Source organism: Lacerta agilis, chromosome 8 (genome assembly GCF_009819535.1).
Source record: "Lacerta agilis isolate rLacAgi1 chromosome 8, rLacAgi1.pri, whole genome shotgun sequence".
In the NCBI taxonomy this organism is placed as follows: Eukaryota; Metazoa; Chordata; class Lepidosauria; order Squamata; family Lacertidae; genus Lacerta; species Lacerta agilis.
The window spans coordinates 11,851,904-11,878,508 of NC_046319.1; the positions used below are offsets into that span (position 1 = coordinate 11,851,904).

The window sequence follows — 26,605 nt, forward strand, 5'->3', positions numbered from 1 at the left end:
CTGGAAATGATGCCTTATGAGGAACGGGTTAGAGAGCTGGGTATGTTTAGCCTGGAGAAGAGAAGGTTAAGGGGTGATATGATAGCCATGTTCAAATATATAAAAGGATGTCATATAGAGGAGGGAGAAAGGTTGTTTTCTGCTGCTCCAGAGAAGCGGACACGGAGCAATGGATTCAAACTACAGTGGTGCCCTGCTAGACGAATGCCTTGCTAGACGAAAAACTCGCTAGACGAACGGCATTCGTCTAGCGGAAGCTGCCCCGCAAGACGAAAAAGTCAATGGGGCTGCTTCGCAAGACGAAAAATTTCGTCTTTTTTTTTTCTTTTAGCGGAGTGCGGCTGTCATTGCCGCTTCGCTAGACAAAAAAACCGCTAGGCGAAAAAATTCGTAGAATGAATTATTTTCGTCTAGCGGGGCACCACTGTACAAGAAAGAAGTTTCCACCTAAACATTAGGAAGAACTTCCTGACAGTGAGAACTGTTCGGCAGTGGGATTTGCTGCCAAGGAGTGTGGTGGAGTCTCCTTCTTTGGAGGTCTTTAAGCGGAGGCTTGACAGCCATCTGTCAGGAATGCTTTGATGGTGTTTCCTGCTTGGCAGGGGGTTGGACTGGATGGCCCTTGTGGTCTCTTCCAACTCTAGGATTCTATGATTCTAAGAATGTTTAAAATGATTTAGAAGACTGCAAAAGATGAAATATAAGGAAATCAGTAAGGAGGGTCTTGAGGAAGTCATGGCACAAATTGAGAAAGAATAAGAAAGTTTGTATAGGCATACTGTTTAGAAATAAGATGTATTTTTCTTGTTATAGAAAATAAGTATTAAGTGTTTTAATATGTAGAAAATCAATTTTAAAAATTATTTTAAAAAAGAAAAGAAAAAAGAGACGTTGCGCATACCTTTGTAAACCAAGAAAACTTTAATAAACAAAAAACAAAAAAATTGTGGCACCTAGAACTGGACACAGCACTCCCGGTGCGGTCTGACCAAGGCAGAATACCAAGGCTTCTCACCGCGAGGTAGCAAATACTCAGTGCTCACGGCTCAATCTCGCTTTTCTTCCCCACTCTTTACAGAGCAGTTTTGGGGGCGAGAGAACTCACAAAGAGTGCAGCCAGATCCCCAGTGCCCAAAATAATTTTGGGGGCTAATTACAGGGGTACACAGCACCTTTGTGTTTCGCCTTTTTCCTTGCGGAGATCGGGTCTTTCCCGGAGGACTAGACCCACACTCCGAAGCGCTGTGTGCGGCAAATCAGAAGTCGTGAATAGAATGGTGCTATTATTTCCCTTGATCTGGACACTGAACTTTGGTTAATGCAGCCTAGAATAGCATTACCCCTTTTTCTGTTGTTGTTTTTTGTTTTGCTGCTGCATCACATTGTTGACTCACTCAGAATAGACCAGTACTATTAAGATGATGGATGAGACGGATCTTTGGTCTGATTCAGCTACAAGGCTCTGGGTTAAGTTCCTGTGCAGTCAACCAATGGAGTTTCTAAACACTGGGAAATCTTAATGCTAAGTGGCTGAAAGATTCATCATCCCTCATGCTAGACCCAATAGATGTGAAAATGTATCAGTGAGCTGAATGGCCTTTCAACTATTCTACTCAAATTGTCCTCTTTTGACAGGTTTTGCAGTGGCATGCGGATGAAGGAAATAAATTTAGCGGTGGGGGGGGGGAGCTTTGCATGGATTTTTAGTTTTATTTTTGCCTTACGATGCTTCTCTCTCTCTCTCTCTCTCCCCCCCCTTCCATTATTCAAACACCCCCAAAAATTGGTGAGCCGGAGCATCAAGCCAAGATCCGAGGTGCGGCGAAAGCATGACAACTTAATCTGGAGCCGAAAACAGCTTTCTTTTTTAAAAGGAAGGGAGAAAACGTTACATGCATTTAATGTCTAATTAGGAAAAAAATAAGCTGCGGAAATCGTGTACCAGTCGTAATAGGGCCTTCGCAGGCGTCGGCGTCGGCTGAGATGGCCCCATTTCAAGGTTGAGTTGCCGGGAATATAATTGAAAGGCGAAAATGAAAATGAAATTGGAGCTATCGAGAAATCGGATTTGGGATGGATTTAACAAGCTGATTTAAACAAAAAATAAAAACCTGCCTCGCTTGCCGACACAGGAATTCTCTCCTGGCTCAGACCCCCCACCCCTTCTTTTCATCCCATTACTGCCTGTTTTCTCGCTTACTCATCTGTACATAAACACATCGAGTTTGGGGACCCTTCTTTCCCACCCATTGCTACACCTCTTGCCGTGCTCCTTCGCTAGCCCTGTGCCAAACTCTCCTGAGCTCTTCCAGATCAGGCCAGTGACCTATCATAAGTCCAGTATTCCAGCATTGCAGGGGGTTGGACTAGATGACCCATGGGGTCCCTTCCAAGCCTACCGTTCTATGATTCTATGTCCCAGAGGTCAGGATGCGAACCAATGGATTCAAAGGACAGGACAGGAAATTCCAAATAAACACGAGGAGGAACTTTCTGGCGGTAAGAGCTGCTCGACAGTAGAACGAACTCTCCTTCGTTGGAATTTTTGAACAGAAGTTGGATGCCCATCTGTCAGGGATTCTTTAGCTGTATTTTAGAGGGTTTGACTCAATGACCTTTGGGGTCCCTTTCAAATCTACAGTTCTATGAGTCTGCAAGGGATGCGGGTGGCGCTGTGATCTAAACCACTGAGCCTCTTGGACTTGCCAATCGGAAGGTTGGCGGTTTGAATCCCCATGATGGGGTGAGCTCCTGTTGCTCTGTCCCAGCTCCTATCAACCTAGCAGTTCGAAAGCACACCAGTGCAAGTAGATAAAAAGGTACCGCTGTGGCAGGGAGGTAAACAGCGTTTCCATGCACTCTGAATTCTGTCACAGTGTTCTGTTGTGCCAGAAGCGGTTTAGTCCTGCTGGCCACATGACCCGGAAAGCTGTCTGGGATAAACGTCGGCTCCCTCGACCTGAAAGTGAGATGAGTGCCACAACCCCAGAGTTTGACTGGACTTAACCGTCTAGGGGTCCTTTACCTTTACCTTTTTACCTTCTATTTGCATAAGCAACCTCGGGACCCCTTTTAGCCAAAGAGGTTAGGGTAGAAATACCATAAAGTATGACCCGGGTGATGCTGCGGGCTAAACCACAGAGCCTAGGGCTTGCTGATCAGAAGGTCAGTGGTTTCAATCCCCGCGACGGGGTGAGCTCCCGTTGCTCAGTCCCTGCTCCTCCCAACCTAGCAGTTCAAAAGCACGTCAAAGTGCAAGTAGATAAATAGGTACCACTCTGGCGGGAAGGTAAATGGCGTTTCCGTGCGCTGCTCTGGTTCGCCAGAAGCGGCTTAGTCATGCTGGCCACATGACCCGGAAGCTGTGCACAAACGTCGACTCCCTCAGCCAGTAAAGCGAGATGAGTGCCACAACCCCAGAGTCGTCCGCAACTGGACTTAAAGGTCAGGGGTCCCTTTACCTAAGATAAACACAACAACAAATGGGCTACAACATTTAGTCAGTTAATTTGGGTCTTTTCTTTCTTTGTTTTAAGATACCTTTCCATTACAAATTTAAAAAGCTAGCCGTGTGCAAAAGACAGCTTCAAGAAGGAAAGCTCCCCTCCTGTGTGAAAGAGAAGAGAGAACTGCATACCCCCAATGGACACCTGTTTTACCTGCAGCGGAGAAACAAAGCCCTCCTCTCTTCTTAAAGAATGGATCGTTTTCCTACCACCTGTACAAATTTATGCAGATTTTATGCATTGCGGTTGCAATTCCAAACACACCTCTGAGGGAGTCGGCTCAGCGGGGCTTACTTCTGAGTAAACATCTACAGATGCACACTGAAACTCCCACAAGAAATCCAGGGAGCTTTACACTGCAGCTCTTAAAATACAACTTCCCCGGCTGTTTTGCACACCGAGAAGCTCCAGACGCACACATATGACGTCCGTCCCAAAGGACACAAACGGCGACAGTAAAGATGACTGCTGGCAGCCCTCCATATCCTCTTTGTCCTCCCTGTCTTTTGGGGGGGGGAGAGAGGAGGGAGATCAGGGGCAGCTGTCCTGGGGCTCTCCAGATGTTGCTAGACTAAGTTTCTGATAATTCTGGACCATAAACTGTGCTGCTGTGGCTGCTGGGAGTTGGGAGCCACAGCTTTCCCGTATCTGAACTTGACCATCACTTCCCTTTACTGCCCTTAATTTCCTTCACTACCTGCCTTCACTGCCCTTAACTTCCTCCATCACTTGCCTTCACTGCCCTTAACTTCCTCCATCACTTGCCTTCACTGCCCTTAACTTCCTCCATCACTTGCCTTCACTGCCCTTAACTTCCTCCGTCATTTGCCTTCACTGCCCTTAACTTCTGCCACCACTTCCCTTTACTGCCCTTAATTTCCTTCACTACCTGCCTTTACTGCCCTTAACTTCCTCCATCACTTGCCTTCACTGCCCCTAACTTCCTCCATCACTTGCCTTCACTGCCCTTAACTTCCTCCATCACTTGCCTTCACTGCCCTTAACTTCCTCCGTCATTTGCCTTCACTGCCCTTAACTTCCGCCACCACTTGCCTTCACTGCCCTTAACTTCCTCCATCACTTGCCTTCACTGCCCTTAACTTCCTCCATCACTTGCCTTCACTGCCCTTAACTTCCTCCATCACTTGCCTTCACTGCCCTTAACTTCCTCCATCACTTGCCTTCACTGCCCTTAACTTCCTCCATCACTTGCCTTCACTGCCCTTAACTTCCTCCATCACTTGCCTTCACTGCCCTTAACTTCCTCCATCACTTGCCTTCACTGCCCTTAACTTCCTCCGTCATTTGCCTTCACTGCCCTTAACTTCCGCCACCACTTGCCTTCACTGCCCTTAACTTCCTCCATCACTTGCCTTCACTGCCCTTAACTTCCTCCATCACTTGCCTTCACTGCCCTTAACTTCTGCCACCACTTGCTGTTATTGCCCTTAATTTCCTTGCCTTCCCAAAGTCGGGTAAGGGAAACGCTGGGCATTGGGATTGCAGTGCAATTACTGGGGGGGGGGGGTCCCCTCAAATTTTGGCGTCCCTTCCACACGCCCCGCATCACAAGGCAGCATGCGGCCCACGGGTTCTGTGTGGAAGTACTTTTGTAGCCCACGGCATGAAAAGTTGGACCACCCTGAAAGAGGGGCAAGGTTTGCCACCTGTGAGGCCAGGCAAGCTTGCACCATCCTAGGAATCCCACACAATCGAGTTTCACTTTTTCCAGCTCATCTCTTCTCCCAAGGGGCGCCCAGCCACTGGGCACCTCCAGCGTTGCTCGAGAAATGTCTCTGCATCTCATCGTACGACAAAACGCTTTGCTTAGCTGGCGGGATTCTAATCCAAGCCCGGTGGGAACAGACACACCAGCTGTCAAGGAGATGTCAAACCTTCCGGCGCAGTTGATCTCTCGTTTTTCCAAACACCTTTATTCCAGCATCCCGAGATGCCCCCACGCTATATACAGATTTTATTTATACAACATAATAATGTACATGGCTTTTGAATATTACATATATATATTCACACATGGATACACAAACCCTCATGCCGCTTTCTGGGGATCAGGGGGGGGCAGGGCAGAGAGAGAAGAGGATTCAGTGGGTGGAGTGGAGTGGAGGTAATTTTGGCCCGCCTCCAAAGCCCGCAAGGAGGGCGCCAATTCCTATGCCATCTGGAAAGTTCTTTTTTAAAAACCGCAAGCTCGTTTTGCAAGTATGGGAAACGGCTGCGCATAAGAGGTCCGGAGTTGTCTCCTACTCAGAGTAGACGCGCTGAAGTGAACGTCATTCTTTTCAGTGGGTGTGTGCTCCGAGTCGGAATACCGCGGAAACACAACCCCTTGAAATGCAAACAAACCCCCCAAAATCTCTCTCTTTGGTACAGTGTGATCGCACCTCAGACATATTTAACTTGCACAATTTCAACCACTGATGTCCAGTTGGCTGAAATCCCACAAGATAAATACAGGCAAAAATTTAAAAGCTCCTTCTGCACTGCTCAGGGCCCTCTCAGGGTGCCGTCTCCGGAAGTCTAGGAAAGCTCTCACAAGATGTCGCACAGTTCCTGAAATATCTCGCAAGAACATCCCAGAATTGGCACACCATTTCGGCCTGGTCTCCCCAAGCAAGGCAGGGACCTTGAAAGCTCTTTTTGCTCTAGGTCTGCTTCGGTTCCCCTGTGCAAAAAGAGCTTTTAAGCTCTCTGCCTTCCTAGGGGAGGCAAGGCCTTCTCGGCGCACCAGCTCCGGAAACGTGGGGATACTTGCGTGAGATCCCGCAGGAACTCGGACGACCCCATGAGGTCTTGCGAGAGCATCCTGGAGCCAGCCCACTCGGCGCTCTGGCTAGGGAAGAACTCAGAAAGCTGGGGGGGGCAGTTTGAGCATACAGTTTTTGTGTATATGCAGAAATCTCAGAACCAAACCCCCACGTGAATTGTGTGTGTTCCAAACAAATGGGGAGACTTGGAGCGTGTTCCAATCACGACAAAGAGAGAGAGGGGAAAGTAGAGAAGGAATTTGAAGCCTCTTTTAGGCAAGATGTTTTCCCCAAAAAATCTAAAGGGGGTAGGGGAGAGAGAGAGTCCATCGGGATGAGGGGAATGCAGCCACCACCTCCGGCAAGCCCAACATACCGTTGCAAGGTGTCCCAAAGCAAGGCATTGTGGGAGGGACGGCCGGACGGCCAGTGAGAGGGGGCCGGGGTTATAGCATCAGTGGGACCTGCCATATCAACAAGGTACTGTCTGCCTCACTGCTGGCTGGCGGCTTGCCGTTGGAGTTGAAGTTCCGGTAGCCTCTCCCGCCAGAAACCACAGCCAGGGAGGAGATCTCCTTGCGGTGAGCATCGCGGGCGCACGGCCGGTTGTGGACCCAAATGTCCGGGTCGTCGGCCATCTCGTAGACGGAGCCGTCCTCCTCGGTGTGCTCTGGGGCGTTCCCGCCGGCGGTGGAGGGTGCCTCTCGCATCGAGAGCAGCTGCCCGGGGAGGTGAGAGGTGGAACGGAGGCGGTACTGCAGGAGAATGCCCTTTTTCCGGAGCTCCCTCATCGGAGGGCTGTCCTGGGAAGCTGGATCTGCCGGTTTGCTGTCCGGCTTCTCTTCCTTGGCAGATACGGGATCTGCCAGCGGGTCATCCTCCTTGTCGCTCTTGAGGATGTCCGGGGCCAGGGTGCTGAGGGCGACAGCCAGGAATTCCACCGGGCCACAGTGGCCGTTAAGGGAGACCATGCCTTTCCCTGAGCGGCGGAGAGAGAAATGCATGAGCCCTTTTAGGTACACAGAAACCAGCTTCATAGATAGCAGAAATTTGTTTTAAGAAGGGCAGTGGTTGTGTAGTGGTTAGAGCATCGGGCTAGGACAGTGCTTCCCAAACTTGGGTCTCCAGTTGTTGTTTTTCGGGCTACAATTCCCATCATCCCTGACCATTGGGTGATGGGAGTTGTAGTCCACAAACAGCTGGAGACCCAAAGTTTGGGAAACACTGGGCTAGGACCTGGGACAGACCAGGGTTCAAATCTGCCCCCTACTCAGCCAGGAAGCTCACTGGGTGACCTTGGGCCAATCCCTACATCTCCCAGCCTAGCCTACCTCACAAGGTGGTTGTGGGGATAGAAGGAGGAGTGGGGGAAGAAGAGCTACCTTGAGCTCCTTGGGAGGAAAACGCAGGATTATATAAACGCAACAAATAAATAAGATAAGATAAGAGGGCGGGTGGAGGAGAGGAAGCAAATGCAATTCTCCCAACACAGCTCCGAAAGCAAAAATCAAATTTCCACTTCCCCTCCAAAAAGATGTATCGTGTGACTTGGCCACAGGGAGACACCCCCCCCCCCCCCGAAAAAATACGAGCAATAAAATGATGGGATTGTAGCCAACTAAGTCCTGCTTAGAGTAGACCCATTTTAATTAATGGAAGGTGGTAGAATGTAGCCTCTGATCATCCCTGGGGCTTCGCCTTGCTATTCTGGGACAGCTGGGAGCTGGAATCTAACAGCAGCTTGAGAGACGCAGGTCCCTCATTGCTGCAATCTATATCACCCTCTGACCATCACTTGTCTTTGCTGGTGCTATCTACCCCTATCACAACTCTGACCTGTGGCTCTGGTATTGGACTCCAGCTCCCATTATCCTGAGCCTTGTAGCCATGCTGGCAGGGGCAGGTGGGATTCTGAGCCCCCTGACACAACTGGAAGCCCACAGATGTTCCCCTTCCTCACTGCAACAGAAGGAGACTCACCTGTGATCTTGGGTATCCCCTCCAACCTGGGCACAGGCAAAAGGACCAAGATGCCTTGGTCAGTGCCAACCCAGAGAAGGCCCTGGCAAATCAGAAGGCTGGTGACGCGGACATTCTTCTGGCCTGTGGGAAGAAAGGGAAGGGCTGAATAACTGGAGCAGCAGAAGCCGTTTTCAGCCTGTAAAGGTAGATTTGCCAGAAAATACCTCAACCATTCATCCTGGGACTTCTATAGCCATGGGGGACACCCGCCAGCAAGCAGAATGAAGCAACAGGAGGCAGGAACAAGAAAGCCAATTGTAAATCAAATTCAATATTGTCATCACAGACTGGCAGAAGTCAGCCCTACCTGTAGATGATGCTGGGGACTGAGCCTAGGGCCTTCTGCATGCCAAACAGGTGTTCTACCGCTGAGCCCTTCCCCCAATGGCAAGTCAACCAAAATATCCCAAAATCTCGTTACTGTGAGCTGAGATCTGTTAGAAGCCCCCTTTAAACTGTATAGAAACTTATTCATGTACAGGTATGTGGCTACAGCGGCAATAATGTTACTCGCCCCAAAATGGAAAGAAGCAGAAGTCCCAGCAAAGGAAGAATGGATACAAAAACTTGTGGAGTATGCAGAAATGGCGAAACTTACCGGAAATCAAGATAACAAACTTTTTATTTAAAAAAAATAATGGAAATGGTTTATTGAGTATTTACAGATAAATTGTAAACAGATAAGAACATTGGCAGGATTACTGTGGTTTTTATGAGTATATATTTGAAGCAGGTGAATAAATGAGCAAATTAAGTTAATTTGGATATGCAGAAGATATTTTAAAAAATAAATTTAAGAGAAAGAGGGGGAAGGAAGTCAAGTTTTGAAATGTTAAAATGGTTGTAAAATTAGTGAAAAATATAAATCTGAAAAGCATAAATAATAATAGAAGAAGAAGAAGAAGAAGAAGAAGAAGAAGAAGAAGAAGAAGAAGAAGAAGACCCCTCTTTCCCCTCCCAGGGCTACAATTCCCAAAGTAGATGAACAGTGAGCCCATCTTCCTGGGGATCTCTGAGAATTATACTTTCAAAAGGAGAATATAGAGGTCTCCTTACAACTCTCAGCACCCTTGACAAGCTACAGTTCCCAGGATTCTTTGGGGAAAGCCCATACTTTTTAAAGTGGTATTGTAGTGCTTTAAATGGATGGTGCAAATGTGGCCTGATAGAACAAAAAATGGACCGATTCGCCCCTTCCTTGCCAAAGGAGACGAGCCCTGCATTGCTTTCCACTCCGAGGGGACAATAAATTGGTTAACCCACTGCAGCAAATTAACATGTTGTGAGTGTCAAGGCAGATTAGCTCTCCTGTCTCCCTGGTTAGCAACAGCAGCGACGATGAACAGGAGGGAGGCGAGGCATGGATCCCACCTTGGAACAGGTGAAGAGGAGGAGAAGTGATTGTACAAGAGAGGGAGTTCGTGGGTTAAGAGTTAGAGGGGATGGTTCCTATTCAGCAATAAGTCTAGCAGCCCATCTCCCCGGCAGAGATGGGATAATCTGTCAATATCCTGGGTTCCTGGGTTTCATTTTCAAATGAAAACATGGGGCACGGTTTGAATTACGAGCAGCGGAACGAAAACAGTAAGTGAAACAGAGGATAATTGTATTCGATAAAAGTATGTTATATAAAGGGTGTAGGGTGGGGATAGAAACATCATGGAGGCAAGGCTGGGAAGTCAAAATTTCAAGAAAAACATCGATTGAAATTTAAGAAAATTTGTGAAAACCAATGGAAAACAATTATGTGCCCAAATTAAAAATATTCCAGCTCCTCAGTCCATTTCTGTTTCCCCTTTTTTCAAATCTTAAACTCAGTTCTCCCCAGTTGCATTTCATTTTGAGATATTATACACAAACAGAGAGAGAGAGCCCTCAAGAGAATTCACTAGCTTTTAGTGCAGATTTCACCTAACAGTTTGCAACTTTGCCTAAGATACACTCTCCTTATTATTTGTTGTTCAGTCGTTCAGTCGTGTCCGACTCTTCGTGACCCCCTGGACCAGAGTACGCCAGGCACGCCTATCCTTCACTGCCTCTCGCAGTTTGGCCAAACTCATGTTAGTAGCTTCGAGAACACTGTCCAACCATCTCATCCTCTGTTGTCCCCTTCTCCTTGTGCCCTCCATCTTTCCCAACATCAGGGTCTTTTCTAGGGAGTCTTCTCTTCTCATGAGGTGGCCAAAGTACTGGAGCCTCAACTTCAGGATCTGTCCTTCTAGTGAGCACTCAGGGCTGATTTCTTTGAGAATGGGTAGGTTTGATCTTCTTGCAGTCCATGGGACTCTCAAGAGTCTCCTCCAGCACCATAATTCAAAAGCATCAATTCTTCGGCGATCAGCCTTCTTTATGGTCCAGCTCTCACTTCCGTACATTACTACTGGGAAAACCATAGCTTTAACTATACGGACCTCCTTATTATTACCTTTTGCAAAGTGATTTCCCCTAACGGGACTTTCCTTTTTGTGTATGTCACTAACAGGCACAGTTTACATGCACACTTTGAACCCCTGCATTTCTGGACACATGACTTGGCGGGAGAACTTCACTGCAAAATTCGGAGGAGAGCAGATCTCGAAGGATCCCTGCGTTTCGGTTCACAATGCGCAAGCTCCATGTCTGGCTCCGGGTTCTGCGGGACCCTGGGCATGTAATAGGCTTGAGCCTGTTCAGATCTTAAATTCATAAGGCCACGTCTCTCTTAGAGCATAAGGAAAAAGCTGGCCAGAAAAAGTGGGAGGAAAGATGAAAGACTGGACGAAGGATGCAACGTTTGATTTCAGCAATGCTGTTTTTTCTCTGCGTTTCTCCTGTAAGGCTAGTTTCTTATTAACCGGGTTGCGGCAACTTCTGTCATCCATATAAAAAGTTGTTAGCTCCATCAATAAGCAGAAAGGCCTATTGATTAGTTCAGAGGAGAGTCTGGCTGATTGGGGGGGGGTCCTTCTCCAATGCAATTGCTTTGTCTTAATAGGCAGACCTTTACCCTAATCGTAGTGCAAAGGTTTGCTTTTCTTCCACAACATATTGTTTCAGAAAATGATAACGGGACATGTTAATATATAATAATATTTCTAATCACTTGCCCTTCACCCTAGGTTCCCAGGACAGGTCGCGACGTTAAAAACGCAACATTCGTGGCACGGTGCCAAAATCAGTTTAAAACAACTTAAAACCACAGAAATAAGGTGAGTGCTAAAACTATAAACCTTGACTGTCGAAAGCTGGGGGGGGGGGGGAATAGAGGTTCAGCATTCACCAGAAACTGTACAGGTGAAACTCGAAACATTAGAATATCGTGGAAAGGTTCGTTTCTTTCAGTAATTCAACTTAAAAGGTGAAACTAATATATGAGATAGACTCATGACATGCAAAGCGAGATATGTCAAGCCTTTATTTGTTATAATTGTGATGATGTACAGCTGATGAGAACCCCAAATTAACAATTTCAGCTTTGAGGTTTTCATCAGCTGTAAGCCATAATCATCACAATTATAACAAGCAAAGGCTTGACATATCTCGCTTTGCATGTCATGAGTCTATCTCATATATTAAACTCCAGTAGCTAATGAAAACAATTGCTTACATAAATGGACTTTCCCACGATATTCTAATTTTTCGAGTTTCACCAGGTGGTCCTTGGTGCAAAGACAGTGTCACAACTTAGGGGCTGGTAGGTTTACCCAACCAAATTTAATTCCTCCCCACCCATAATGAAAGGGAAATATAGATGAGGATCAAACTGGTCTATCTCTGCCTCATCACCAAACAGCAGATCCCCACCCAAAGAAGATTCCTAAATAATCAGGAAGGCAGAAAGCAGTATTCTTCCATCAGCAAACCTTTTAAGTGGAGATTTCTAGCCTAGGTTTTCTTTGCATTGGACTGGAAATGGTATTTATATCTGTTTTTATTGCTGCTGTTTTATGGCTAATCACTTTGGGACATTTCACGGAAAGGCATTCATAAAGCAAATAAATAAAGGCGGGCCGGAACAATTAATTCGGCAATATTGGTCTAACGGCACAAATTCTATTCTCGGAATCGCCGAAACGGTTGTATGTTTGAGTCTTAACGGTGTTTTATTTCATTGATTCATACAATGAATTTAATTAGGAATTATCAAGAACTGCTATCTTAATGCAATTAGTGGAGCGAGGGAATGATATGATTTTGGCGGGGGGGGGGGGGCGGTGGACAGCGAAAGATCCGCAAAAGGAAAATGGGGGTAAACACAGAGGCACATGTGAATCTGCTCATTTTAGCTAAATTGACTCGTGCCAGAAAGCAGAACCTGCTTTAATGAGAACCGGTGACCTTTCATTGTTTATTAGATAGGTTTTCTTTTTTTTCCAGAAGCAGAAAAATCAAACACTTCCACTTGAAATTGAAAATCGTGGATGGGATTCATTATTATAGCTCAACAATGGATATATGTTTGCAAATTTTATAATAAAAATGCACATGACACCCACCCACTGGAAAACTCATTTGATCCAAGACCACAGAACAGGGGTGAGGATCATAGGTGGTCATTATCCCCAACCTTGACCAGGTAGATGGAAGGTCCAACCATGTCCATGGCTTTCCCCATCCCAGACCACCACTCACCTTCCCTACCTCCCTAGCTGCCTCCATCAGAACTCTGCCTTCTTTGAATGCAGGGATGTAAAACATTGTGATGGGAGGTAGCTGGAGGGGAAGTAAAGGCAAGTGATGGTCCGGTTCAGGGATGAGGAACCTGAGGCCCTCCAGATGTTGCTGGATGATGGTGAAGAACTGTGGGCACTGGGGCCCAACAACATCTGGAGGGCTACAGGTTAGCTCCCCTCTGGTTTAAAATATCTAGCCCAGCTTCCTGTTCTTGCAGATGTCCTAGTGGGAAGGCCGAACGCAAGACCTGGGTGGGACAGCCTTTCCCTTCCTGTAATTCGCAGCAAGTGGCGTTCAGAGGCATGCTGCCTCCATCAGTGGAGGGAGAAAATAGCAGTGCTGGATGGTAGCCATTGACAGCCTGGTCTTCCTCCATGAATTTGTTGAATATGTGCAGAGGAGAGTGACCAAGATGATGACGGGTCTGGAAATCAAGCCTTTGGATGAACGGGTGTGGAAGGTGGGTATGTTTAGCCTTGGTCGGAGAACATCTAGAGTGCTGTGTCCAGTTCTGGGCACCACAATTGAAGGAGGATGTTGACAAGATGGAATGTGTGCAGAGGAGGGTCTGGGGGGGAAAGCCATATGAGGAACAATTGAAGGAACTGGGTATGTTTAGCCTGGAAAAGAGGAGACTGTGAGAGGAGATATGATTGTTGTTGTTTAGTCATTTAGTCATGTCCGACTCTTCGTGACCCCATGGACCAGAGCATGCCAGGCACTCCTGTCTTCCACTGCCTCCCGCAGTTTGGTCAGACTCATGTTGGTAGCTTTGTGAACGCTGTCCCAACCATCTTGTCCACTGCCGTCCCCTTCTCCTTGTGCCCTCCGTCTTTCCCAACATCAAGGTCTTTTCCAGGGAGTCTTCTCTTCTCATGAGGTGGCCAAAGTACTGGAGCCTCAGCTTCAGGATCTGTCCTTCCAGTGAGCACTCAGGGTTGATTTCCTTCAGAATGGATAGGTTTGACCTTCTTGCAGTCCATGGGACTCTCAAGAGTCTCCTCCAGCAACAAAATTCAAAAGCATCAATTCTTCGGCAATCAGCCTTCTTTATGGTCCAGCTCTCACTTCCATACATCACTACTGGGAAAACCATAGCTTTAACTATACAGACCTTTGTCGGCAAGGTGATGTCTCTGCTTTTTAAGATGCTGTCTAGGTTTGTCATCGCTTTTCTCCCAAGAAGCAGGAGTCTTAATTTCGTGACTGCTGTCACCATCTGCAGTGATCATGGAGCCCAAGAAAGTAAAATCTCTCACTGTGATATGATAGCCACCTTCAAATATCTGAAGGGCTGTCCCATGGAGGATGGAGCGAGCTTGTTTTGTTCTGTTCTGGAGGGTAGGAACCGAAACAATGGCTCCAAAAAAGGAGATTTTGAATGAACATCAGGACAGTAAGAGCTGTTCAACAGAGGTGGCTATCAAAAGGTGGTGGACTCTCCTTCCTTGGTCGTTTTTAAGCAGAGGTTGGATGGCTGCCTATCAGGGATTCTTTAGCTTCGATTCCTACATTGCAGGGTGTGACTTCCAACTCTACAATTTCCATCCTCTTTCCAAGTCCTCTATGTCAGTGGCTGTCACCACCTCTTACGGGAGCAAATCCGGCTATTTAACTACACACTTGTGTGTGTCCCAAACCCACCAACACACAGCCAGGGTGAGAGGGCCATCCCACCCAACAGGCAAGGTGGCCTCTCTCAGGAGGCAGGTTGTGGGTTGCCGTGAAAGGACACCTATTTCATATAATGATTTCTTAAGTCGGGCCAGGTATCCAACTGAGGGAATGTGTTGTTGATTAAATGCACATCTCTGCTGATTAAACCTGCATATATTTGCATATGAAAAGAGTGAGGACTTTGGGGGGGACACACACAAATGCAGGCTTTGCTTTTAGACGGCGCCCTGCTGTGACCACCTCTTAGAAGAAGCCCCCACCCCCTAACCTGCAACTCATCCCCCAAACCCTCTGAACGTGGTCCCTGCCATTTCCAGCTTTCCGTAGGCCACCTTGTTAAAAAAAACAACTCAAAACCTTTTTAAAATGTGCTTTGTTTTTAAGGAAAAGACTGTAGCTCAGAGGTAGAGCATGCAGAAGGCCTCCATTTCAACCTCTAGCTAAGATCTCAGTCTGTACTCCTGGAGAGATGCCTGCCGGTCTGTGAAGACAACACTGAGATCGATGGACCAACCGTTTGACTCAGCATAAGGCAGTAAGTTCCAACAAGCTTTTCGCAAGAAGAATTGAAGTGTAATGAATGGGAGCTACAAGAGAGGGTACACCCAGATCATAGCTGTCAGGAAACCCCCCTCCCCGCGCTCGATGGGATCGCGGGAGTGTGGGCAGTATAGGGAACCCCCTGTGCATTTCACAAGCTCCTCCTCCCCCTCCTCCTCCGGAAGCTACCATTCTTCCAGTGGGGAGGGGGAGTCGGAGGCAGGAAGGCGGTGCAGGGGCTCTGACAGGATCGCGGAGCCTCAGCATCGCGGGGATAGCGGGGAACAGGGTCAGGTTCCCACGCTCCAAAGGGGCAGGCAGGAAGGACATGGAAGGGGCAGGCGGGGGTTCAGGATCCCGCGCCTTTTTTGCTGGCGAAAGAACCGGAAGGGGTCATTCCTGGACTCTGCGGAGTGAGGAGATGGACGTTGAACTTTTGCTCCACTGTAAATAGTTTGCACAATAAAGAACTTAGCTTAAAAGTTCTGCGTTTGGCTGATTCTTCATGAGCAACCACTGAACGTCCTTACAATAGCACTCCTGATAAAGCTTCTTGTTCCCCCTGCTCTTCGGGGAAGAGATGGCGGGTGGGACTCTAACAGAGAATAAATATTTTATCTCAGAGGCTTAATGCCGCAACGTCAGACTCCGTCCCAGCTAATAGATCTACCGCTTCTAAAAGGCCGGGCCCTCTCTGCGAGAAAGACTTTATTAACGGCCTGTCTAGTTAAAAAGGATGAGAGAGCTTAAGTTCAAATATGCATTAATACCAAAATTAAAACGCTCGCTCCGAGGGAAGGAGAAGAGAAGCAGTGATTCTTTTTTAAAAAGGGGGGTCTTTTTTTAAAAAAAAGCTTTTTTTTTAAAAAAAAAAAAAGGGAGAGAGCCATGAAACACTTTAAACAGCTAATGCATTTAGTCCTAATTACACAATTACTCCATCTTGCAGATGGAAGAAAGGGGAGGGGGGAAGAGAGGTCTAAGAAAGGCTCAGGGCAGGGTGGCTACAACAGAAATAAAATTAGCAAATAATTTGTGGTTGCGGTTGTGGCGGTAGTTGGGTTGACTTGGCACAGGGAAGGAGAGATGGAGCTATCAGGTCCAAGCCCAGTTCTCCAAGAGCTGTTCAACAGTGGAACAGAGACGGGGAATATGCAAGAGAAATGATTTCGAGGAGATATGGAAGGTGTTTATAGAATTTGTACTGTTAAAACAGAAAGGGGTCAAACCATCGCAAGGGGCATTGGAAATTTGGGAGGTTGGATAGCTACAATGGAATGGTTTCAGGGGTGGGGTGCACATTTTATTCTTATTTATTTATGATTATTACGTTGTCAAAATGAAATGAAATGAAAACGAAAAATAACAACAGTGGAACAGTTAACCTCAGAAGATGGCGCACTCTCCTTTGTTGGAGGTTTTTAAACAGTGATGGGATAGCATTCTGTCATGCATTCTTGAGCTGTGATTCCTGCATTGCCGGGGGGGGGGGTGGACTAGAAGACCTTTGGGGGTCCCTTCCAACTCTACAATTCAATGAATCCCAGTTCAGGAAGCCCAGGGATAGACACCCACGCACACCAAATGGCAGCCAGGTTTCCCTGCTTGATGACAACCAGCCAGGGAGAACCGACCACCTTCTCCAAGTCCTCACTTCCGCTGCCTCCCTGTTCCCATGGCAGAGGTGCTTCTTGTAATCATAGAATCAGAGAGTTGGAAGGGACCCCGAGGGTCATCTAGTCCAACCCCCTGCGATGCAGGAATATGCAGCTGTCCTGTACGAATCTGCAACCTTGGCATTATCAGCACCACACTCTAACCAGCTGAGCTATCCATCCAAGGACCAAATGTCTGCCCTCTTCTTTGTGGGGGGCTATATCACAGAAGACAGAGCAAGCTTGTTTTCTGCTGCTCCAGGGGGTAGGATGTGAACAGATTCAAATTTCAAGAAAGGAGATTCCAACTAACTTGATGACGGTAATTAGAAGAAGAATAGAAGAAGAATAAATCTTTGTTGTCATTGTCCCCTTGCAGGAACAACGAAATTCCTTTTTTCTTTTTTATTAGAAGATTGCCGTTTGACAGTGGAACGGACTCCCTTGCAAGGTAGTGGAGTCTCCTTCCTAGGGGTTTTTGAACAGAGGTTGGCTGGCCATTTGCCAGGGATTCTCTAGCTGTGACTTCTGCATCACAGGCGGTTGGACTAGATGACTCTGGGTGCCCCCCAACTCTACAACTCAGTGATTCTATGACAGCTGAGAGGAGGCTTCTCTGAATTATCTCTAATGCTAGTTCTACTCAGTGTAAACTCTTCAACATCAGCTTCGTTGGACTGGTCATGTTGTTTGGATGCCCAATTATCGTCTTCCAAAGCGACTACTCTATTCCCAATTTAAAAATGGAAAGCGTAATGCTGGTGGCCAACAAAAGAGGTCTAAAGACTCTCTCAAGGCAAACCTAAAAAAAATGTAGTATAAATACTGGCAACTGGGAAACACTGGCCTGCGAGCGCTCCAATTGGAGAACAGCCTTGACCAAAGGTGTCATGGGAGAAGAAGAAGGAGAAGAAGAAGAAGAAGAAGAAGAAGAAGAAGAAGAAGAAGAAGAAGAAGAAGAAGAAGAAGAGTTTGGATTTGATATCCCGCTTTTCACTACCCGAAGGAGTCTCAAAGCGGCTAACATTCTCCTTTCCCTTCCTCCCCCACAACAAACACTCTGTGAAGTGAGTGGGGCTGAGAGACTTCAGAGAAGTGTGACTAGCCCAAGGTCACCCAGCAGCTGCATGTGGAGGAGCGGGGACGCGAACCCGGTTCCCCAGATTACGAGTCTACCGCTCTTAACCACTACACCACACAGGCTCAAACTCAGAACGAAAGGGAAAAACGTGCTAAGAGGAGAGAACACTTGGCAAACCCTCACCGTGATCAACTCCCACCCGGAAACCTATGTCCCCACTGTGGAAGGTCATGTGGATCCAGAATTGGCCTCCATGGTCAGTTGTGGACTCACTGTTAAAACCGTGTTTATGGAAGACAATCATACTCGGCTACAAGGGATCACCAAAGAAGGAAGGAAGGAAGGAAGGAAGGAAGGAAGGAAGGAAGGAAGGAAGGAAGGAACCCACTGAAATTCATGGAGTAATTTCAATGAGTAAAACATAGTTGACCCTCCCAGACATGCACAGCCTCACAGTGGTGCCAGTTTGGGCTGCCAGGCCAGGAATATCCAGAGCCATCGTCACTGTTGGTGGTCCCCTGCCTACCTGGCAGGGCAAAAGTGGTCCGCGTGGCGATGTTGATCTCCTGCAGGTGCTCAAGCGTTTCAGTGTGGAAGAGCCGGACGGAGGAGCCGCAGGAGAAGGCCATCCACACGCCGCTGCCCGCCTTGATCATGTGGGTGACGCTTGCTTCTTCCTCTGGGTGGGCCTCAAACGTTTGCTGCAAGGAAGGGAAGAGCACAAGGTCAGGAGAGCCCTGCGGCTGGATCAGGGCCATCTGGACCGGTCATCCTCTTCACATAGTGGCAAAGAGTCATCATCATCATCATTTTATTATTTATACCCCAGCCACTCTGTAAAACATAATAGAACATCAAAGATTAAAAACTTCCCAATACAGAGCTACCTTCAGATGTCTTCTAAAAGTCAGTTGCTTATTTCCTTGACACCTAAAGGGAGATCATTGCCACAACCTAGTAGGTCCTCTGCCTGGTTCCCTGTAACTTTGCTTCTTGCAGTGAGGGAAACAGCAGAAGACCCTCAGAGCTGGACCTCAGTGTCTAGGCTGGACAATGGGTGTGGAGACACTCCTTCAGGTATACAGGGCCAAGGCCATTTAAGGCACCAGCACTTTGAATTGTGCTCAGAAACATACCAGGAGCCACACAGCAAAGGTCCTTTAGGACTAGTAATATATGGTCACAGCAGCCCCTCCCAGTCACCAGTCTAGGTGTCGCATTCTGGATTAATTGCAGTTCCGGAGTCATCTTCAAGGGTAGCCCCACGCGGAGCACATTGCAGTAGTCCAAGAGGGAGATAACCAGAGCATGCACCACTCGGGCGAGACAGTCCTCGGGCAGGTAGGGTCTCAGTCTGCGTACCAGACGGAGCTGGTAGACAGCCGCTCTGGATACAGAATTGACCCGCGCCTCCATGGACAGCTGTGAGTCCAAAATGACTGTATTGTTGCTGGGGATTAAATTGGGGGCATTCTGCAGGCAAAGCGGGTGCTCTGCTCCTACCGAGCTCCCTCTGCTTCCAACAGCCCTCTTCTCAGGTTCTTATGTGACGTTCAAACAGATCAGCATTCAGCTGCCTGAATTCGCAATTAGGATGGAGGTCTGTCGCCTCTGTGTACTAAATTGCCTCACCCGACTCAGGGGACTCTGGTGTAACCTGTGCATTTCGAGCGGCCGCCAAGCCATGGCACCGGGCAACTCTTTTCCGCTCTCCCTGCCGTGAAGAGATCCAGAAGCGGAGACGCCCACAAATCCATTGCTTGTTTGCAAATCCACGGCAGCAGCAAGAAGCTGGCATCCTAGCTATCAGAATTCAATTTCTGCTTAAGAGCAGAGGGAGGGGAAGAGAAGGGGAAATGCATTTTCGTTGTTGCAGATCCCAAGAAGCACAGCTGCCCACATCCTCTCTGGGTTTCTTAGGGAAGGGAAGCAGGCGAACAAACCAACTGCAGCGATGGACTCACAAAGATGCAATTACCTAAGAATTTAATTCACTGGCCTGTCAGGTTCCAGTTGTTCTCTCCCCATCTCACATGTCAGGCTTTTACAAGCCCTTCTGAGGCTCAGCACAGGAACCTGACAACCTCAATAAATCCCAGGCAGAGGGCAGCTCCCTTTTTCAACCAGTCTTTTTACGGCAAGGACTAGAAACTTGTTTGGTTTTTGAAGAAAGGGCCCATACACCTGTTATAAGAATTTTAAAGTCTCTCTCTCTCTCTCTCTCTCTCTCTCTCTCTCTCTCTCTCTCTCACACACACACACACACACACACACACACATATATATATGTGACGTTCATAAATGTACCAAGCAAGCACATACAAACATGTATAGACCACATATCTGAAGCCCACAGAAAAGTCCTGAAAGCATTTTCTCTCTTCCAAATTGACCTCAGATATTTCTCTGCAAGGTCGAAGGAAATGGGGAAGTCTCAAGGGCACATTTAAGATATGAATAGGGTGAGCCTGTGATCTGGATTCAGGAGTTGAGTAGTTATCATAACAAACGAGTGGCCAAGATGCCCAGGGAATCCAATCAAGTAACCTAGCAGACAGGAGGAAAAAAACAACGCACTCAGATTTCTGTTGTAGTCCACCCCTTCTGTGATGTAGGTATGATGTTTCTGGGGGTGGTCTTGAGCTCCAGGGAGAGCAATTTCAAAGTCTGTATAAGTCTGTCCTGGGTCCTCCTCCTCTCTCCTGCGCATGGGGGGAGCACCCTGTTGCAACAGCTTTAATAAAGATCAGGCTTATAGCTGCTTTGCTTTCATATATCCTGGTCTGGACTCTGTTCATTTCCCGACTGGTTTGAGCCTCAAAAGGTACGCTCTCTCCGAAGGTCCAATCTTCCTTAAGAAGCTGAGCCCCTTGAAGGGACCCCCTCAATATTCTTATTTCACACCCCACACGAAAGGAACCAGGTTCACACACACACACACACACACACACACACACACACCCTGCATCTTGAGGCAGGCCTTGGGGAAGAAGACCCCCAAGTGAAAACTCAGAGAGCCATTGCTGCCAGCCAGTGTAGACATTAATGGGATAGATGGACTCTGTGTAAGGCAGACTCATACGTGCCTGTGTCGTAAGGCATGGCTAGCCAACATCAATTTGGCTCCTATCAGTCGCTCTGCTCTTGCCTCTGGCCCCCGGATGGCTGCACAGGATGGAATGTGGCCCTCGGGCCAAAAGAGGCTCCCCAAACCCCTAATCTCTTTAATACAGCAAATGCTTCCCCCCCCCAATTCCATTTCCACCCAAAAAGCAAAACCACCGGGAATGTTTCGTTACCGTGCAACCCTTCTCTGCCCTCCTTTCATATCAGTAGCAGCAATCGCCCGCAATCGTCAAACCTTCCCCTCATTCACCATGTAAGCAAGTGTGGTGGCCAACTACAATCCAGCCCATAAAACAAAGGTGGCATTTTTACACCGAGCTGTTTTTGGAATGGCAGGTGGCCAAATACTTTTAAAGAAAGAAAGAAAGATTGTAAGGACACCTCATGGGAGAATGAGAGAAGCCATTGGCGTAACTTGGTGAAATGGAAATCTAGTTTAATTGGGTTTGGCGGTTACTTTAATTTGGGTATAACTGTAAACTGTTTATTATTGTTGTTATTGGGTTTTATTGATTTATTGGTTTGCATGTTGCTTGTGAGAGCTGGACCACAAAGAAGGCTGATCGCCGAAGAATTGATGCTTTTGAATTATGGTGCTGGAGGAGACTCTTGAGAATCCCATGGACTGCAAGAAGATCAAACCTATCCATTCTCAAAGAAAACAGCCCTGAGTGCTCACTAGAAGGACAGATCCTGAAGTTGAGGCTCCAGTACTTTGGCCACCTCATGAGAAGGGAAGACTCCCTGGAAAAGACCCTGATGTTGGGAAAGATGGAGGGCACAAGGAGAAGGGGACGACAGAGGATGAGATGGTTGGACAGTGTTCTCGAAGCGACTAGCATGAGTTTGGCCAAACTGCGAGATGTTGCTTGTATAGGATATCTTGTTTTTTTAATGTTTGATGTTCTGTGTTTTATATGTTGCAAGCTGCCCAGAGTGGCTGGGGAAACCAAGCCAGATGGGCGGGATATAACTATTATTATTATTATTATTATTATTATTATTATTATTATTAGCCATCCCACAAATCACAAAAACAGAACCAAGGACCAACTCACATTCAGAGGCATTCTTAACTGAAAACGGCTCGTAGGCCCAGATCAGTTATCACGCATGTACACTAATAATTATAATAATAATAATGATAATAATTTATTATTTGTACCCCGCCCATCTGGCTGGGTCTCCCCAGCTGCACTGCTCTTCGTACCTACAAGTTGCGGCCCTCTCCTGTCTCCTCCTCACAACAGCCCTGTGAGGTGGGCCGGGAAGCAGCAAGGGGCCTCGGGACAGCTAAACCTCTCGATCCGAGTTCAACAAGTTAAACTTTCAAGGTGAAAAAAAGCTGGCCGCTAGTCCACATGCTTGGTTAGATCTCTGAACCAATCCAAGAGGCAGACCACCAGCTTTGAAGTCCTTCTGTAAGAATACCTTTGGTGGGCGATTGGTGCTCTCGGGGATTTCGTTCCCACAAGAGGGAGGACATAGATTGGGGAGGGTAGATAGGAAGGATATAACTGGAGATCCGGATTTCCCAAATGTGGGTTTTCAGACTATAGGTCCCATCTTCCCTGAGTACAGGTCCCGTCAGCTAGGGATGATGGGAGTTGTAGTCCAAAAACAGCTGGAGTCCCAAGTCTGGGAAATACTGGTTTAGAGTGTCGGACTAAGACCCGAGAGAGACCAGAGTTCAAATCCCCCCACTCGGCCATGAAGCTTCCACTAGGTGTATGCCACAACAGCTGCTAGGATTTTGATAGCTAAAAACTGCAAAACTGAAGAATTACCAACAGTGGAAGATTGGCAGATGAAGTTGATTGAATACATGGAACTCGCAGAACTGACTGCGAAACTCCGAGACCAGAGGGAAGAAACGGTGCAGGAGGATTGGAAGAAAGTTAAAGACTATTTGAAACGACGTGAAAAGATAGACATTTGAAATTGGAATCAGTGGACATATAAGGCCACAGTATTGTCAGAAGTTAGGTTAAGATAGGATATAAGAAGTAGTTAGAAATATGATATGTTTGTTTTTATTAGGATGAAGTTTAAAGTTAAATGATGATTATTGTTTATAAAGATTAAGATTTGAGGAGAAAGAAGATTTTATAATGTTATAAAGTTACTAAAGAAGATTAGAAATGAACCCAGAAGAGAGGATGTGAGGAGGTCCCCAAACAATGTTAGGAATAAGGTAAGGATACTTAGATAAGTGTTTATTTGTTAAGGTTTTCTTTGTTTTTATATTTTTTTGTAGTTTTGTATTTTGTATTTTGTGTGTGTTTTATTGTTAAAATTTAATAAATTCTTTAAAAAGAAGAAGAAGAAGAAGAAGAAGAAGAAGAAGAAGAAGAAGAAGAAGAAGAAGAAGAAGAAGAAGAAGAAGCTTCCACTAGGTGATCTCAGGGGCCACTCATTGCCTCTCAGCCTAACCTACCTCACAGGGGTGTTGGGCGGGGATTACATGAGGAGGGGGAGAAGCATGTCGGCCACCTTGAGTTCTTTGGAGGAGAAGGTGGGATATAAAAAAAGCAGCCAGCAGCTGTCCGGGTTTCAAGCAGGTAATCTCTCCCGGCCCTACCATGTGACACCATTGGGGATTGAACCTGTGACCTTCTGCACGCCAAGCAGGTGCTCTGCCACTGTCCCTGATGACAGAGAAGCCTGCCAGTTTGCAGGTGAGGTTGAGAAACAGCAAAAAAAAATGTCATGGGGATAAATGGGGGTGGCAAGTCCACCCCCTCTAAGTAACCCACCCGCCAGCTTCTCTCCGGCTCCTGTGACTATCTCCCTTACTATCGACCGTTTTATTCGATTTCTGTACCAGTGTTTTTTTTTTTTTTAACACAAAGATGACTAGGGCGGTTTACAGTTTACAAAAACATGAAGTCGTAAAAGTATCATAAAACATACCATAAAACAACATTAAAAAAAAAAAAAAATTCTCTGGCTGCCTGCTTCCACCTCCAAAAGATGTCAGTATGCAAAAAAATTGCCCTTGATTTATGAGCCGAATTGACACAACAGCATACAAAGATCCCGGGCTGCTGGATCAGGCCAAAGGGGGAAACCCGCAAGCTGGGTTTGAGCACAATTTCACTCTCCCCTCCTATCTGGTTTACAGCAACGGGTATTCAGAAGCAGAATATGGGGGGCAGAACATGGCAATTGTGCCTAGTAGCCCTCTCCTCCGTGAATCTGTCTAATCCTTTTAAAGTCATCTAGGTTGGTGGGCACCCCTGCCTCCTGTGGCAGAGAGTTCCATAGTTTAATTCCGCACTGTGTGAAGAAGGACTGAAACTTCCAACATTCAGCTCCGTTGGGAGTTTCAGGGTTACGACACATAATTCTATATCAGGTCGCATCCTCCCCGCCCTTTCTCTAAACTAAGTAAATGTAAAGGGTCCAGCCATGGATGACTCTGGGGTTGCGGCGCTCATCTCGCTTTATTGGCCAAGGGAGCTGGCATACAGCTTCCGGGACATGTGGCCAGCATGACAAAGCTGCTTCTGGCGAACCAGAGCAGTGCACAGAAACGCCATTTAGCTTCCCGCTGGAGTGGTACCTATTTATCTACTTGCACTGGCGTGCTTTCGAACTGCTAGGTTTGCAGGAGCAGGGACCAAACCACGGGAGCTCACCCCATCGCAGGGATTCGAACCACTGACCTTCGGATCGGCAAGCCCTAGGCTCTGTGTTTTAACCCACAGCGCCACCCGTAAAAAGCCTCAAATGGTGAGACTTCTCCCCAGAAGGGAGCTCCCTTCACTTTCTAAGGCTGCGAGTTTGAGTCACCGTCTTCCCCACTCTAAGCAGATGTAGATGACGGCCACAAATCAACCGCCCGCAAACATTCTTCCCTCTCTCTAGAACAGAAATACAGTATATTCCATCCCCCCCCCCCCTTCCCTGGGACTGAGGCTCCAATGTGCAGCATTCCGGCTCGGTGCGACCATCTTTTATTGCCTGCATTATAAAACCCAGAATATTATATTGAAAACGCTGACACAACCCTACCCACGGCGGGAACGGCGGCATTTATGTACCTCGAAATGTCTATATATAAACAGCGCTCCCATAAATCCCACCGGGCAGCAGGGGAGGCGTAAAAAGTCATATTAGTATTGACGAGGCATCAAACTTCGGCTGATGGAAGGTGCCAAGGCAGAGGAGGTGCCAGCATCCTCCCCCCTCCCTCCCACCCCCCACCATCCCCACAATCAGGGGAAACAGAGATTGCTGGAGCAAGCAGCTTGGTGGTGGCAGCCTGTACGCGAAGCTTTGTTCACATGTACAGGTCTGGGAGAGCACAATAACTGCCTGCAGGATCAGGCCAACGGTTCCTGGAGAGCTGCTGCCAGTCAGTGCAGGTAATACTCAGCCAGATGGGCCAATGATCCATGCTCTGCATGAAGCAGATACATGCACACCCACCTCTCCTGCTCAATTCTAGGAACTGATGTAGGAAACTGCTTTTGACGGACTGTGGCTCTTGGGTCCATCTACCGTGCTTCTCCTAAAATAAGACACCGTCTTATATTTTTTTTTGCTCAACAAAACACAGTATGGCTTATTTTCAGGGGATGTCTTATTTTAACCGCATCGCATCGGTACGCTGCATAGCCACGCCTCTCCAGGCTGTTTTAATGGGAGGTACCACGTCACTATGGCTTATTTTCGGGGTATGGCTTATATTTCGCAAATGCATAGAAATCCTGCTATGGCTTATTTTATGGCTATGTCTTATTTTAGGAGAAACAGGGTAGCTCGGTGTCAGACCGTTCCATCTCCATCCTGAACACATACCCTCCAACATTTCTCTGATGAAAATAGGGACGTCCTATTCTATTATTATTATTATTATTATTATTATTATTATTATTATTATTATTATTACCCTGCCCATCTGACTGGGTTGCCCCAGCCACTGTGGGCAGCTTCCAACATATATAAAAACCTAATAAAATATTCCCTATACAGGGCTGCCTTCAGATGTCTTCTAAAAGTTGTACAGTTACTTATCTCCTTGGCTGGGGGGGGGGGTTGGGGGGGTTGTCACACAGCTCCATACCCTGCGACATTTCTCTGATGAAAATAGGCACGTCGTCCTAAGGAAAAGTGAGACATTCCGGGATCAAATCAGAAACCGGGACGGCTTTTGTAAATGGGGTACTGTCCCTGGAAAATAGGGGGCTACTTGGAGGGGCTACTGAACGCTTCTTGCAACCCTCCGAACCTGCCAGACCTGGGAAACGCGCTCTGCACGTGCTCAGAGAAACTCTCGTTTTGGATCGGAACATGTGCATTTCAGGCAACTGGGGCCCAGAAGCAACATTAAGCCTTCCCCTCCCCCCCCCCAAAAAAATAAAACGTGGTTCCCTCGCGTGAAGGCAATTAGATCTCTGGCCCACTATTTGAGTGATCTGATAAATCCTGCGCTAAGAAGGGCCTTTACACTAGCTCAGTTTCATGCCATCCCCACAGCATTCTTACAGGGTGTATTTTCCAGTACTCCTCTGGATCTTCGACTCTGCCCATGCAACAAAGTAAAGATAGAGGACTTCATTCACTTCTTCCTCT

The 26,605-nt window shown here is 47.2% G+C and overlaps 1 protein-coding gene across 9 annotated transcripts in view; it reads right to left on the reverse strand.

Annotated features, from left to right (window-relative positions):
• Nucleotides 1-6,200: 6,200 nt before the first annotated feature.
• The window catches only part of ARHGEF10L (Rho guanine nucleotide exchange factor 10 like), a 105,703-nt gene continuing 85,298 nt past the window's right edge, over nt 6,201-26,605 (reverse strand). For 4 of the 9 annotated variants that reach the window (XM_033159481.1, XM_033159478.1, XM_033159477.1 and 1 more), the window contains 3 exons: nt 18,426-18,600; nt 8,252-8,374; nt 6,202-7,250 (listed from right to left, as the gene is read on the reverse strand). In XM_033159481.1, coding sequence (XP_033015372.1) covers nt 6,718-7,250; nt 8,252-8,374; nt 18,426-18,600 — 831 coding nt within the window. In that variant the 3' untranslated portion in view covers nt 6,202-6,717. Of the gene's footprint in view, nt 7,251-8,251; nt 8,375-18,425; nt 18,601-26,605 lie in introns of all 9 variants that reach the window. The other 5 variants (XM_033159474.1, XM_033159476.1, XM_033159472.1 and 2 more) reach the window with 2 other exon arrangements.